The sequence below is a fragment of the Strix uralensis genome, chromosome 3 (genome assembly GCF_047716275.1).
Source record: "Strix uralensis isolate ZFMK-TIS-50842 chromosome 3, bStrUra1, whole genome shotgun sequence".
Taxonomy (NCBI): domain Eukaryota; kingdom Metazoa; phylum Chordata; class Aves; order Strigiformes; family Strigidae; genus Strix; species Strix uralensis.
The window spans coordinates 79,069,790-79,086,103 of record NC_133974.1 but is presented as its reverse complement, the minus strand read 5'-3'; the positions used below and the strand labels follow the sequence as shown (position 1 = coordinate 79,086,103).

The window sequence follows — 16,314 nt, the reverse complement described above, 5'->3', positions numbered from 1 at the left end:
TTCTTCATGTGCCTAAATTCCCTTTGTGTTTAAAGGGAACAGCTCTGCCATGCTGTATAGGGTGTGACAGTGATAAATGCTTTAAAATTTTGAGAGTCTCTGATTCTGTGGTATTAAGAGACACATAAATTGATGGATGTAATGAAACATAGAAAAATGAAACAGAAGATGAAAATTTTTGCTTGTAAAATGAACTGTTCCTGCTGATTGCATTGGAGACAGGGTTTTTTGTGGTTTTGTGACTTTAAAATTGGTTCTGGCTAATAGACTGCTTCTTTACAGGTTGTCTGAGGGGAAAAAAGAAAGGAAAATTTTAAAGAGACTGTGATAGAGGCATTGTTTTCCAGCACTCTACTGTTCCAAAGAGTTTATTTTTCATCCAAAAATGAATGGAATTTTAGATTTGAAGAGTGGCATACAGATGGGTTTGCAAGTTCCACCTTCATATGTGTGTGTAATTTTCTTTTTGTAAAAGAATATTTGCAATCCCATTCGTTCTGGTGGTGTTAATTTGTTTAATATTTTTGTTATAGAACAAAATAATCGGATGTTTCTGGATGAGTTTCATGGCGTGAATGTTGTCATACCTGACTTTTCAACAAATGAGACAGTTTTAGGTAGGCAGCAAGTAAGATGTTTCTTCTAGTACAGGGGATGAATGCAGTCACTTGGATTTCAGGAAATATAGCATTAGGATAATTTTAAAATTGCCTTTCCTTGAGACGAGATAAACAAGAAATTTAAAGATCATCCATGTTTTTTGAGTATTTTCTATTGAAATAAATGAGTGCATCCTAGAAAATAAAATACTTCTCTTACAAGGTAATATTTTCTTCTGAGTCTTTATGCAGTGTACTGGGTATTCAAGGTAAATGCAGTCCAACCCTGATATAAACAATGACTGACTTCAGCAGAATAGAATCCACTGCCTGAATGGTGACTTTAGAGTAGGATTTCCTAAGATTTCAAAACAGTTAAGTGGAGTTTATCCAAGTACTTTTCATTGTAAAAAGCTGTGTTTCTCTACATTATCTACTTTATTCAATCCTTTACACTAGAGATATAGCACAGTAACTCTGTAAAAGTAACCATGCTTTCTATTTACATTCTTTTTCTTTTTTCTTTTTTCCTAACTAGAGTCTGTGTGTATTTACACCACCAGGAGCTAAAGAAGGACAACCACGGCTTATTCCTGCAGGGCCCATTGCACATGGCACTACAGTATCTGCTTATGTAGCCAGATCCAGAAAAACGTTGTTAGTAGAAGATATTCTTGGGGTAAAAAGCTTTCTCTTGTTAATGAGATGATTACAGCATGTTCTTTGAATGAATATTTTGATGCTGAAATGTTTATTGAGCTGAATGTATAATGATAGAATTTACATCTGTCTTGCTACCGAGAAAATAAATTTGTGTTTGCATTAGTTTGATGGAATAACTTCAGAATATCTCATTTATTTTTAAGTTCAAAGATTAATTTTTTTTGGTCTTTGAACATTTTTTTTGGTTGTCAGATAAGGGAAGTAAAGGTACCATAGTCACCTGGGGAGAAAAAACCCTATCAGTCAAAACTCCTTGTCCTCCTGATCTTGAAATACTTAATGTGCTAATCCCAAACAAGAAGACTTCCATATAGTCAATCAAAGTTTGATTTCATTATAATGCAGGGCTCACACTGACAAGAATGTCAATCAGAATTCAGGTTGTTAGATAGGACTTTGATCTCTACTGGCACGAATGTAAAGCTAGGATACTTATAATATCAGTAGACCTACATGAAAGACACACTATTGTAAATGATAGCAAAATTCAGGCCTTTGTCTGTAAAAGGATTCAGAAAATCCTAAAGTGATATTCTGATAATTCTTGGCACTCTGTATTTCTGTCCCTTCTAATTTTTTTAAAAACTTCATCCTCTAGTTGCATCTATGCAACTGTATGAAACTGGTATCTAAACTGTACTTTATGAGAACACTTTAAGATCAGCTGGTTATGAGAACACCAAGGAAGTTTAAATTCTCTTCCCTCTTCAGTGTTTTCTGTCCTTTTGAGTTCTGTCCAGAATAGCAGTCTTTGGATACTGTGGCCAAAATTGGGCATTGCTGTCTCTATTTTAAAAAATATTTGTTAAAAAATGTATGACCTTTATTAGGCAAACTCAGGCTATAAACAAAATACCAAATGCCTAATGTGAGTACACGTAATCAGGACCACAAAAACAAAAGGCAGAAGCTGCTTTTCCTGTAGTAACAGTCAGTGCTTTCTATACACCCTGGGCTATAAAGATTTTATACGTTGTTAGTTTTTTTCAGTCACATATAGGGCCGAAATTGTTACTGGTAATTGTCAATTAATATAATGATATCCTTGTATATGAGGGTTGTATGTTTTCATTTTACATTCATAATAAAATGGGGGGGGGGGCGGGGCGGGGGGGGGGGGCTGGTAATGGGTAGTGGGGAGGAGTTTTGAACTTTTTTGTTGGTTTACATTATTGGTAGACTATTGACCAAACAGAGAGATTCATTTTGTTGACATGGTTTACCTTCATGTGGTTTTGGGACCATCTCAACAGTGAAAGGGAAGTGCTTGCAGATAGGCTTGCCAGCCCTTTTTTGGGGAGGACAGAATTAAAAAGTGAAAGCAGGAGGCTCGTGTTGGAAAGTGCTTCCCACTCTTTTTTGTCTGTTACTTGTTCAGATTGGTTGTCATCTTAGTAATTAAGGTAGAGATTACTTGCTGTTTTCTTTGAGAAAGGAGAGATTTTGATCAGCCTTGAAGGAATGTCTGTCTTGCTTAAGCACAGCCTGCAGGGAGCATCTGGTATGAATCAAGTACTTAAGGATTAAGACCCACAAAGCGGGTCTTGCATGCTTCACATCTGCTTGTTACTGCCTTACTAACTGTAACATCCAGGTGGTTTCTCAGGTCTTTGTGAGTTTTCATACATGGGGTACTGAAGCTGTAAAGCCCTGGACATTCACTGTGTGGATTAAATGTTATGAATTTGGGCCTTTTAGAGCAGCTGGTAGGATTATTTTAACATTTGTTCCTATAACTTTTGCACTGGTTTATTCAGGATGCATAAACAAGGGAACAAGAAAGATTCTTACTCTCATGCATAATTGTTTGGGAACACATTTTCCTCCTCAGGAGTTGGCTGAGAATTATAACTCTCTATAACCTAAAGCCTTAGCCTCAGGTTTTGACTTTTGTTCTCTTGCAAGCACTGCTGTCTGCTTTGAAGGGTTTTTTTTTGGGGGGAAGGGGGTGGTGGGGTTGTGTTTTTTGTTTCGGTTTTTACTTAATCTGGACTGGCATTAGCAATGAAGTGCTGTTTTTGCTGCATGTGAGATTAGAGAAAATGTATTATAAAAACAAACCCAAAGCTATGTCTAATATCACAGATAATTCTGACTTTATATCGATATGGCTATCTGTATATATAAATTAATGTTGAGACTTTTTTATTGCATTTTTTTAGTAAATGTCTTAATACTGTGTGTAAATTATGCTGAGAGATACGAGTTTTAGTGAATTTTATCATTTTCCTGCAGATTTGATCAGCCAGGAGAGGGAGGAAAATGTCAGTTAATGTTGCGTTCATGTAATGTTACTTTCATGTTAATGTTATGATATTTACGTTTTATCAGCTTATGTTACATTTTCTAGGATGAGCGATTTCCCAAAGGTACTGGACTGGAATCAGGGACTCGTATCCAATCTGTTCTGTGTTTGCCAATTGTCACTGCAATTGGTGATCTGATTGGTATCCTGGAGCTTTACCGTCATTGGGGTAAAGAAGCCTTCCACCTTAGTCACCAAGAGGTGAGCTCATGCCCAGCCTTTGCCCACTTCCCCACAATGGTCAGCACTTCAGCTCCCCCAGACTTTTTTCTCTCACTCTTCTCATGTGTTTTTTACCTTTTTCGTACTTGGTTTTTGTTCTCATTGAATGTTACTTATTGAAAAAAAAATAGTGATGTGTATTTCAGTCACAGGAGGTAAAATTACATATACAAGTACAGGGACACTTCAAGAATTTTACCCTGTGTTCTTTTGTGGAAAAACAGATTCAGGATTTCTTTATTGATTGTACACTCAATACAGAGTTGTTAGAGAAGTTAATCCAGAGCAGGTGACTGAAACATAAGTGTAAATCAAATGTCAAAAACCAAAATCACTTTATATGGAAAGGATACTTGTGAGTTATCCTAAGTCTCAATTTTAACTTTCCAGTAAAGCTTTATTTTGCAGTATGGAAGATTGATTTATTTTTTTTTTCCAGTTGAATTTTTTGGTGTGGCTTCTCACCGGAATGAGCCCTATTGTAAAACATAATGTTACAACGTTGTAACAAAAGTATAGCAAATCTCAATGGTAGGTCTCACAGGAGGGGAAAGTGATTTATTTTAAACCAAAAGTGAAGCAAAAGAGATTTCATGTATTTGCATTCACATTCTTAGATCCACGCTCTCTCAGGCACCAAGATGTGTGCCCCCCAGGTGGCATTTCCAAGAGTCACGCACAGAAATGTATGTATCCAGGTAGACTCTCCAGGATGCCTTGCAATGGAAGGACAAGGGATGCCAGCTGTTGAGTCCTTATGTCTCCTTGTTTCTTCCTAGGTTGACAACCATGTGCTGCTTTTGGGTCAGCCTTTTCTTTAGCCTTTAGGAGCTGACATCTTTTGTCTCTCTAGCCTGTCCCTTCTCTGTGAGTCATCAAGATTTACTCACCATCCTTTGTCTCCTGACCTAGATGTCCTTAGAAACTGTGTGTAGATGTGCTGGTACCTGGATGACCTGCTAATCTAGGTGCCATTCGTAAAGCTCTCTTCTGCTTTTTTTCCCTTCTGATGCTTCCCCACCCAGATATTCCCATTCGTAATAATTTTGCCATTTCCATGACTGTTCTAAACTGCATGGTTTACTGTATTTATATAAGGCCTGTGTAGCTACATTGTCCATATATGTCCGTTTGGCAATCCAAAGTTATGAGTTGTTAGCCAAGTACAAACAAATTTGAAAATGGAGCAGATGTCTCAAAGGCTATTGCTGTATTAAAGGTGGTAGAAGTGCATCTTAGATCTCATGTCTGGGTGAGGATCCTTGTTATGTCCCATCTGCATGTTAAGATGGCTCTCACATTAAGAAGAATGTACCATTTGTTTCTCGCTGTACCCTTCCCTAGGGAAGGGAACCTAAACACAGAAGTTAGGGCAAAATGGGGTGAGTTCTAGCCAGGTATGTTGTCTTGATAGTGGTACAAGATGCACCGTGGAGCAGTTTAGATATAGTGAACGCAAATTATTCTTGTGAAAAGAACAGAAAAGGTGCAGACGAGATATTAAAACTAGTCCTCCCAAGGAAGGAAAAACCAGCAATTTTTGACAATTGTATAGTCTGTTTATCAGTAACCTAAATAGCCTAGCATACCTGTGATGCTCATACATGTATATTAGTTGGGCAGTCAATGTCACTTCAGCCTTGGTGTCGCACCTGATATTTTTCACAGTAAGTAGAGGTCATGATAGGGGATTGGATTAGTCTGTTGGTGCCAATGTCCCTGCTTGCAGAACAAAGGACAGACATTCATACAAAATCAGGCTTCATTAATTCTGGTGCTTACACACAATGTATTTATTTTTTTAAATTATCCTATTACATTAATCAATCTACAATTCAGATAGGTCTCAGACATGCATTGTTCTGTGCAAATATTAATCTTTTATGTTGTATGAAGTTCCTTCTGTAACTGAAGTTCTAGACTGACTACTAAATAAAAGTATTTTATTAGTAAATGAAAAATATTTTAAGGTCACTTTCTGAGTGTTCTAAAGCATTCTTTTCATTTTCAGCTTTCAGAAAGCTTTTGGATACCATTAGCAGTTTTTATAAAATGTACGATGTCTTCTGTTTAAAAAGAAAGAAATAAAATTTTTAAAAGTACCTTAGGAGGGTATGCAGCAGCAGAACTCTTGTACTTTTGTCCTCTGTGTTCCTATAAAGCTCCTGTGTTTCAAGGACAGGAGATTATGCATGGTAGCTCATCTTTGTTAACTGCAATTTACATGACATTTGTTTGAAATGTTGCCTGGAAACTGTCATACTTAAAACAGTAGTCTTGAGCTGAGGGATCAGGTCTGATTCTTCTGCCACCAAAATGGTAGTGAAAGAAACAGTGCCTGTTTACAGCTAGAAATAGCTGTGGTGGAAGAGATGCCCCAGAAAGATGTTATGGGATATTTTATTTCTATGGCAGATGCCTTTCGATAGTGTACACAATGTAATTTTTAAAGCCCTCAGCCTATGGGATATTTGTTTTGATGTTGTATTTCTGAGCTGATGGGTTCCCAATACCTCTTCCGAAGAGCATTGGTAAGCATTTTTTTGTTACAAACAATGGGGATTGTTCTCTTGCAACTGGTTGTACCTTACTAAAATTGAAACACCTGCAGGTATACTGAGACTTTTGCAAAATAACTGTCTTCCCACAAATTGTTACTGCCTGCCTGTCTAAAACGGCTCAGTCAATTTACTTAGCAGCTAGATAGAGAAAACAAGCACGTAACTGATGTGCAGTTTTCAAGGTTTCTTCAGAGTTAGTTTCTTCTCTTTTGTTTCAGGTTGCAACAGCAAATCTTGCATGGGCTTCAGTAGCAATACATCAAGTACAAGTAAGTGTGGGTGATTTTTCATTTTTTCACTGTGTAACCCTTCTGCCAGAACTTGATTAGTAGGAACATGGATTATGGTCAAATTTAGGTGGAGGTCACTACTGAGACGTTGATTCAAGCCCCTTGCCTGAACCTGGGAAAAATACGCTAGCATTCTGGTGTTCATTGGGCTAGTTTTCCTCACTTGCAACCATGAATCAAATAACAAACAGTATTTTTACTAAAGGCAAAAGTTTAACAAAATAGATAAATAATTGTTAAAGTGGAATTATAACAACGTTGCAGTTTTTTCTTATAAGAAGGCAACTGCTGGGCCAACTGGTTGCTTTCCTTCTGCTTTGGTATTCAGTTTGAGGTTATTAGGTGTTGCTGTCTAAGCCTACTTTGAGCCATCCTTGCTAGCTGCTTCATGGTCCTGTAACTACTCTCACTAAGGATGCTTCATGCTGTCCCTAGTCAGATGCCTAATGAAGCTCCACACAGTGCAAGCTGCTCTAGCAAACTCCAGCAGCTTTGCTAATAGGTTTTGTTACTTCAGCTAATAGAAGATGGTAACACTTGAAACTAAATATATTCTGTCAACTCACAGAAGATGCTAAAATACGTTCTTCTGTCAACTCACAGGAAGAAGTTTGTGACATTCTTTTTTTCAAGGTGTCTTTCATACACTTAGAATCATAGTATTGTTTAGGTTGGAAAAGACCTGTAAGATCAAGTCCAACCATTAATGTAGCACTGCCAAGTCCACCACTAAACTATGTGCCTATGCACCACATCTGCATGTCTTTTGCTTCCAGGGATGGTGACTCCACCAGTTCCCTGAGCAGCCTATTCCAATGCTTTGACACCCCTTTCAGTGAAGAAATTTTTCCTAATATCCAATCTGAACCTCCCCTGGCGAAACTTCAGGCCATGTCCTTTTGTCTTATCTCTTGCTACTTGGGAAAAGAGACCAACACCCACCTTGCTACAGCCTCCTTTCAGGTAGTTGTAGAGAGTGATAAGGTTTCCCTTCAGCCTCCTTTTCTCTAGGCTAACAGGCATTCCTCATAAGACTTGTGCTCTAGACCCTTCACCAGCTTTGTTGCCCTTCTTTGGATGTGCTCTAGCACCTCAATGTCTTTCTTTTAGTGAGGGGCCCAAAACTGAACACAGTATTAGAGGTGCGGCCTCAACAGTGACAAGTACAGGGCATTTCCCTTGTCCTGCTGGCCACGCTATTTCTGACTCAAGCCAGGATGTTATTGGCCTTCTTGGCCACCTGGGCACACTGCTGGCTCATATTCAGCCAGCTGTCGACCAACAACCACAGGTCCTTTTCTGTCAGGCAGCTTTCCAGCCACTCTTCCCCAGCCCCATGTAGCGTTGCATGGGGTTGTTGTCACCCAAGAGCAGGATCCGACACTTCACCTTGTTGAACATCATACAATGGGCCTCAGTCCATTGATCCAGCCTGTCCAGATCCCTCTGTAGAGCCTTCCTACCCCCAAGTATGTCAACACTCCTGCCCAACTTGGTGTCATCTGCAAACTTACTGAGGATGCACATGATCCCCTCGTCCAGATCATTGACAGAAGACTTGCACAAAGCTTTCTGCTTTTCTAGGCTCTAATGTTTTCTACCTTTGGTGCTGGAAGTCATTGACTTTGTTTAGGATGGTCATTCACCCTGGCACAGTTAGGCAGAATTACCTAACATAGACTAATACACACTAGCAGAATTACAATTGCATGCAGTTGTAGCTTCACTATGTAACAATGACTCCCTCTTTAACTGAGAAGTCTTTCACGCATAGCAAAACAAAACATGGAAAGTTTAGTTTAAGTCTGTCCATTGGTCATTTTCATTTCTCTCCCTCCTGCTAAGCAGAAGGCTTTGTGCCTTCCCAAGTTTTTTGCATGATAAGAATGCAAGAGTTTTGATCTGGCATTGGGCCGTACCTACCAGACTCACAGCTGGCCTTTAGGAAGTAGTGTATGTCAAGAAGTTGTACCTAGCTATGTAATTATATGCAAGAGTAAGTCTTGTGGATGTAGTTTTTCATATTTTGAATATTTATTTAAATCTGCATTACACAGATGAAAGATATTACAAGTTCTGAATTATATTTTGTTGTGTAAAAGGTACAAACAGTAGAGGCTTGTTTTCTTCTTTTGACCTCAGTGCTTGCTCTAGTAATATGCAGGTGTACAATTGTACTTTAGGTACAGAGTATGTAATTAGGTGAAGTAAAAATATAGTTCAAAGCTTTGCTTCAGCTAACACTTTGCTTCTAAGATGTAGTATGCATACTATTTTTTTGTGTTCATATTCATGCTGATTTCTCCCAAAGCTGAGCGTATATCATCTGCTACTTAGCTTACTTAAACTTGCCTGATGTCAGTCTTCAATTGTGTCTGCATGATACTTTGAAACCTGGAAAAAAACTGGTAAAAGTGTGGTAAGGAAGAAAGCAAAAAAAATATTCTCAGGTGAGCTGAGGGTCCAGATAAGGTGTAATTAAGTTGATTCTATTACCATATTCATCGGCAGCCTTTGAGACTGCACGAACAAGTGTAACAACCAACATCTTAAGAAGGATGTTACTTGCATTTGACAGTTTTAACTTAACAGCTATATATCTAAGATTGAAGCGCAGTGCACAAATCCAGGTTTTAATTTTATACAGTGCTGTAATGTATGTATATACTAGTTGTGGTATTTTTTTCATCCAAATTAAGTGGGTAGACTGTGTGACTTCAGTGTTCTGGAGCAAATTATGTGATCTGTGCTTCCAGGTGTGTCGGGGCCTTGCCAAGCAGACTGAACTGAATGACTTCTTGCTTGATGTATCGAAGTAAGTGTAAGCTCTATAACTTCATCAATTTATTTTGATAAGCTTTTCTGACATGGCTCTTCCAATCTACCTGTGTTTTACACTGTAGCTCACAACCAGGTATGAAGGCACATCTTGGAGGGTGGGCAAGCTTCAGCACAGCAACAAGAATGAATGATGTTTGTGGCAATGGTGTATACCTGTTAAACTTTCTTTTTGGTGGTGTGCCAGAAGAAAATATGACATCCAATTTTACGTTGCAGGATTTGTTTACTCTTGTGGTCATAAGCATGGGGTTTTTTGCGTTTTTTTTCCCCTCTTGTGACAGAGTTAAACATGGCCCTCTTTTGAGAAGTGACAAATAGACTTGCCATCTCTTTTCATGGCCAGTTTTAGCAAGTTTGAAAGGACTTTATGAAAAGTCAGTTTGCTTGCTTCAGCATCCCTCCCCTTTTTTTGACATGTATGTATACACACACACACGCATGAGTATATACTCTTCAGGGATATATCCTTGAAGAATCAGGGCTGCCACATGATTGTTCTTTCCCTGCATTTTCTGAAGGCTCTGTTTTCATTTTCAAAGACTATAACTACATGTAATATGTTTTCTTTTAATTTCTTGTCACAATAAATGCAAGATTAAATTAAAAACACAGAATGTGAAAGCTTGGGCTTAGACTTGCAAAGTCAATTTAGTGTCTTAGGTGATCTGCTCTTCCTTCGTCCCTTTTTGCTTTGTTGCTGCTATTAACATCTTTAAATAGTAGAGAGAGCCAATAAATTAAAAGACAAACCAGAGTTGTACTTTTGGTAAATCACAGTCTGGGGTACTTAACAGTGTTTTATCAAACTAGTTGGTTGAAGAATTTCTAAGTGCATCACAAAGGACGGATGATATGGTGAAAAAATATCTTGGATTTTTGCTGTTGCAAACACTTCCATGGGTCTTGATGAACAATTCTCAAAGTGATGAGATTACAGGACATCCAAGATTCCTATGCCATTGCTCAGGAATGCAGAATGCCGAGTCCACCCGGCTGGAATGGGGAGTGATACACTGCGGGGAGGAGTCTACCCCTTGCAGGGAGGGCAAGCTGGTTGTATCCAGATGTTTTTCCTAGCTTTTTTCCTCAGGAATGACTTTTTTTTTTTTTATTTCAGTTTAGGTTCAGAGTGTGTCTCCTAAAGGGCACTCCCATTGTTCCCTTGCCAGAGCTACCCATTTGCTGCAGTGTCTTGCACCATTATGTTTCTTTCTAGGATGCTTTTATGTGGCTAACATCTGTACTGAGCTAGTTTACCAGAGAACTCTGGATCAATCTACCCAAATTTATGGGCTGGCAATTTACTCTTGGTACATAGTCCTGGATTGTTTTAAAGAACTTGGTAATTATTTTAAAATTCTAAGATAAAAATTACAATAAATACCACAAATATTTAATATGAATTTCTATAAGAAAATACCTCTAATAAGACATTATCAATTGCTAGAATTGTTTAGTTTTAACAAAAAAGAAACCCTGTGTTTTGAGCCACAAAATTGGGATATCATTTAATAATAACTTTATGAACTTCACGTAGGTAAAGGCTTGCACTAGCAGGAAAATAATTAGTTCCCTCTTAGAAATGGTCTGTACCTTTTCTTACATGGAAGGAGGGTTTCCTATTCAGTGAGGAAATTGTTAGTACGCAGTGTCACTGGGACATGTTCTGTAACATTTTAGAAAGGGCATAGTATGCAGCACTCCACCTCTTCATGTCCTTGACAATGTAAGACTAGCGTATTATATATTTCCTTTCCACTAGACCCAGACAGAACTGAGCTGTATATATGTTCAAGGCCATGGGATAGTGTCTTTCTTCTGCTGGGAACATTGTAATCCGAGGGTTATTAAGACTTGGCATGTGGAAAATTTAGACTTCTTTTACTAATAAGTTTGACCTTTACCTTTCACTGTTCTTGACTGTCCTTGGACAGTTACCACTTTGCTGTGAAACTGAGATACTTTTTTTTTTTTTTATAAGCCACAAGATCAGTCTTTTTCTGCAACTTCAACATGCTACACCTGGGTTTATAGAGAAGACTCATTAACAGTGTTATAAATTATTGCCTTTTAAATAGTGTTAAGGGTTGGATAACATGATGTGAATTTAGCTACAATACTTAGTTTTCATTAGCTCTCAGTACGTAGTCATCTATGCATAAACCTAATGAGATATTTTGAAAGTATGTAGATAATATATCTCAGCAACGGAATAAATTATGTTTCTTTGATCTTTTGGATTGCTTTTCTTCTCCTTTTTATTTCTTTTAAAATTTTCAGTGTGTAAAGGGTGCCAAGGCATTTTGATACATTCTTGGTGTTGCTCAGCAGGGACCTATTCAATCCATGGTAGGGAATGTTTGGTAGTCTTTTCCTTTTCTACAGAGAAAATTCTACATATTATCGAGAATATTCTACAATTCTGTCATTGTAGAATAATGGCTTAAAGGAACAGAGCTAGGACCATTTCTCAATTCCCTTGTGCTATGGCAAGCCAATCAGTGATTTTTCAAGGTGCAGAGGTTTGTCCTTGCCTATCTGGGCTCCACTGTTAAGTGGCTGTGAAACAAGAGCCCATGACAGCCATTTGAGAAGTGTTTGACTAAATGCCAATATTTACTAACTTCTCTTTCTCTGCAGAACATATTTTGATAATATAGTTGCAATAGATTCTCTACTTGAACATATAATGGTAAGTTGTCTTTTTCACTTCTAAGTTTATTAGTCTTAGTTATTAAAGTTCTTCATTCTCCTTTCCTTGAAGTAAGACATTGAAATATATGAGCTGTTTCTAACGCACACGTAATACAAAGAGTATTAACATCTCTATATGGAAGAAGGTGGCGAAGGTCAGCTTGGTTTTACGTTGTCTCAACAACTTCCTTTCACAGCTTTTATAAGTAATGAAACGTGACTGTCTCTGAACTAAATAGTTACTATTGTGTTTTAGAGAAGGTTTGAAAATTGTAACAGAAAGGCTTCTGGTTTTCTTTTTATTTCAGCTTGTTGTACTGCTTCCTTTTTCCTAAATTCAATTTGCTACATGCTGCAAAACACTCCTGCAGAAGTTATTGTCGGTAGGAAGGACTAGAGGTCAAACATTACTCCTAGAATATTTGTTCCAGTTGCTGAATGAGGTGTGCATGACATGACATCCCTTCTGTTTTGCAAAACAATTTACACCCATAACTAGAGTGACAGAGTCAGTTGATGTTTTATAAAAACTAATAAAGCCAAGTCCATTGAAATAACTAATCAATGAATTAAAGTACATTTGAGAATCAGGTTATAATTTTCTAAATCAGTTTTGAATTCAGAATTATTTCCTGAATAGTGTTTATAAATACATGTGGACTGGTTGGTTGTAGCACATTTTGAACGTTTGATATATGAATTATGCTTTTTAGCTTTAGGCACATCCGTTGCATACTGCAATTCTTTTTCCTGAATGTCAGTCTTAATCAGGTTTGTGATACTATTGTTTCAATTTGGGTTACTCTCCAATACTCCGATACTTGCTCCAATCCTCAAAGTGATATTCTTAGACTATTCAAAGACAGCAAACTTAAAATGCAAACGATATTAATGTGGTTTTATTTAGAAACTGGAAATAGTAATGGAAAATATTCTGAGTATTTGTCTTATTCTAGTTAGTACACAGTCAAGGATTCTGCACATAGGACGCATTTCTGAACATTGACTTTTCCAATTTAAATAACTGCTTAAAAATAGCTTAACATTTAAAAGAACTGGTGTAATATAACATATGGCATTGAGAACAAATATTGATATTCTTCACTGTTCTTCCATATGAATAGAGGTCTGGTGGAAAACACAATTGGCAGTAAAATATGCTTACTCTTTCAGCTTCTTTTCCAACACTTGGCTGCATCGTGATTCTGCATTTTAACCCGCGTAGATGTTTCATACTCAGCTTCCTTTGTAAGCTGTAGCAGTTGGTTGTTTCTTGGGCCAACTAATTGAATTACGTGTTTGCACATTTATTGCCATTTTATGGGAGCGTGATTTTATCATTATGTGGCTTACTCTGTGTCTCACAGTGAGAAAAGAGTGGAACTGAATTTCACCTCACTACTTCACCCTTTGGTGATTGCACTTAAAGATTGATTTGTTCCTGTAATAATAAAGAAAAAAGTACAGGGATTTTAGCATTCTTTTCATTTTTATTTTCATTAAAATTCCTCAGTGAAGTTAATGATATAAGGGTATTTTTCAATACAGATGCAAGGAGGGGAAGCAGAAGTTCAAGTTGCCTTGCAAATTTTCTTACCAATATGTTTGAGTAGTTACAAACAACCTACGCAAAAGGTGGTCCCTGGCCTCCCTGTATGCAATGCAAAGCATACCTTTTGTACTGATAGTCCCCTTCAGCCGCTGGCCTGGATTTGAGCTAGGACTTCAGAGAAGTAAGACTTTCTCATCCCATTAACTATTTCTCTCAATTAGTAGTGTTTAAGCAGTTATTTTTGAAAAACATGAGTTGTGACCAAGGTAAGTTCTTGAATCATATACATTAGAACACCAAAGTTTCATTGTATAAAATCAACACTGTGCTGTTGATTTTATAAAGAAATCTGATACAGTTTCAGAGTAACTGTACTGGACCCCTTGTCCTTTTTGGCACAGTTTATATTCACTCTGTTTTGAGCAAAGGAATCAATGGTGTGAGTGGTCAAGATCTTTAAACTTCTTAATGCTCTAAGTGGGAAATATTTCACAGCTACCTCTTAGCTTGCAGTCTCCCTGACTTTCTACTGCTCTGATGGAGCATATGGAATAGAAAGCCACAGAATCTTTCCAGCCACAGATTCTGTTGGTATGGGAGAGCCCTCCAAGTTTTGTAGAGTTGGTCTAGATGGTTTCTGTGAAGTTCCCATTACACAGCTCATATGACACAGGATTAGAGTCTCCTAACTAATTGTCTCAGGTTTTTTCTGCCAAGGTCTAATTTGTTTATTTGCATTAATATGCTATGAAATATTTTAGGTTTTTGGTTTTATTTTCAAAAGACAAGAGAGAAAGGGTGGTGGAGTTATTTCATGCATAGGAAAGTCTTAAAAATTCTTAAAACCTACATGCATTGCACCCCAAGATGTAATCAGCCTCTTTATGTGGCTGAATGACTAGATAGCTATTATATTTTTAAAAGTTGAGCAAGATCCACCTCAGCTCTACCATGCAGTTACTATACTTTCTGAGAAGATAAGAAATATAGGAGGTGTATCTGAATTGGATAGAGCAGGTTCTTGAACTGGACTATGTGATGTCTTAACACAGTAATCCTTGTTCGACTTTGGTTCGCTCTTTCCTCTTGTTCTCAGAAAGTCCATCGTATGTCAAAAAAACATTTCAGTGAAGAGCTGCTGTGTTCCCAGAACGAGAGTCTGTTCTGACAGTGACTGCTGGCTGGGAGTTAGTTTTGCTAAGATAAAACTAGCTGGTTCGAAGTATGATAGAGACCATGCAAGTCTATTGCTGTACCCTGGTACTTTCTTGACTATGGCTGGTACCTTGTGGGCTTTGATTTGTTCATGTAGAACTGCTAAGTCTCAGCTTTTGTGCAAAAATGGTCTCTAGCCTTAGGATGGCACAGCCATTTCCTATACCACTGCACAGGGCAATCCATAATGACACTTCAAATCTTCCCTATTTGTTTATTGTTATGTATTACAGGCACATTTAGCTTTTTTAGAAACAAACAGTAGCCTCTCTACTATGTCTTTCTTTCCTGGCTGTTTAACACCAATATATTTGCATTGAAGATACAAAAAGCTAAAAATGTTCTTGGGTCTTGTTATATCCTATCTATTTAAAATCAAACAAAGGTGAATAATATCTAAACATAGAGGGAGGAAAGGTACCATTTTGAAAAACATTCCTTGTACTTGAAAAACAGTGTAATAGGAAAGCCTTTTTTTCTTTTAGCAAACGTTCAAGTCTTTAAAGATTCCTGCATTTCTCAAAGAGAAGAACGCTCTAATTTAAAAAAAAAATAAATATATTGAATAAAAGACACACTTTCACTTTGATTTATATCCTGAAAGATTACTGTGAAGGTGGATCCTCCTTCAAACACATTTTCATACTGGATAATTTCTCAAAAGTTTTATCTTCTAGGGACTTATTTTTTTATCAGATAAATGACTGAAGATCATCTAACTCGTGACCGTTAACTTCAGGTTTTTTTTTTTGTCTATAGATATATGCAAAAAACCTGGTGAATGCAGATAGGTGTGCACTCTTCCAGGTTGACCACAAAAATAAGGAGTTGTATTCAGACCTTTTTGATATTGGAGAAGAAAACGATGGAAAGCCTGTTTTCAAGAAGACCAAAGAAATAAGGTAAGAGTAGCTAGCAGAACAATGCAGTTTCATTATAACTACGGATGTGCAGGCATTTTATTACCCAGTCTCTGTGCCTATCTGCAGGTACCCTGACAATACTTGTCATACTGTGATATCATTCCCACCAGGACCCGCCTCCAGAAGGTAGTACTTCTGGGAATGACATTGCAGTGCCATCGAAACAACGTCTCTGAAGCTATAACGTCACTCCTGGAAATGCCGTCTTCCGGAGGCGGTCCTTTTGGAAATCATGTTGGGAAAAAAACAGAGGTGTTCTGAGGTAGGTAAAGGTGCAGGTAAAGGTGCACCTAATCCATAGTCTGCCAGTATGGGACTTTTTTTTCCCAAGAGGGTTCCCAAGAGGAATTGCAATTTGTGCGATTCAAGCACATCCAAAGCAAGGAAAT

General features: G+C 37.6%; 1 protein-coding gene across 3 annotated transcripts in view; it reads left to right on the top strand.

Moving 5' to 3' along the window:
- PDE10A (phosphodiesterase 10A) overlaps nucleotides 1–16,314 on the top strand; it is a 382,017-nt gene that overhangs the window by 335,251 nt on the left and 30,452 nt on the right. For all 3 annotated transcript variants that reach the window (XM_074863004.1, XM_074863003.1, XM_074863002.1), the window contains exons 6-11: nucleotides 1,138–1,278; nucleotides 3,673–3,828; nucleotides 6,629–6,679; nucleotides 9,457–9,515; nucleotides 12,182–12,233; nucleotides 15,762–15,904. In XM_074863004.1, the coding sequence (XP_074719105.1) occupies nucleotides 1,138–1,278; nucleotides 3,673–3,828; nucleotides 6,629–6,679; nucleotides 9,457–9,515; nucleotides 12,182–12,233; nucleotides 15,762–15,904 (602 nt within the window). The remainder of the gene's footprint in view (nucleotides 1–1,137; nucleotides 1,279–3,672; nucleotides 3,829–6,628; nucleotides 6,680–9,456; nucleotides 9,516–12,181; nucleotides 12,234–15,761; nucleotides 15,905–16,314) is intronic.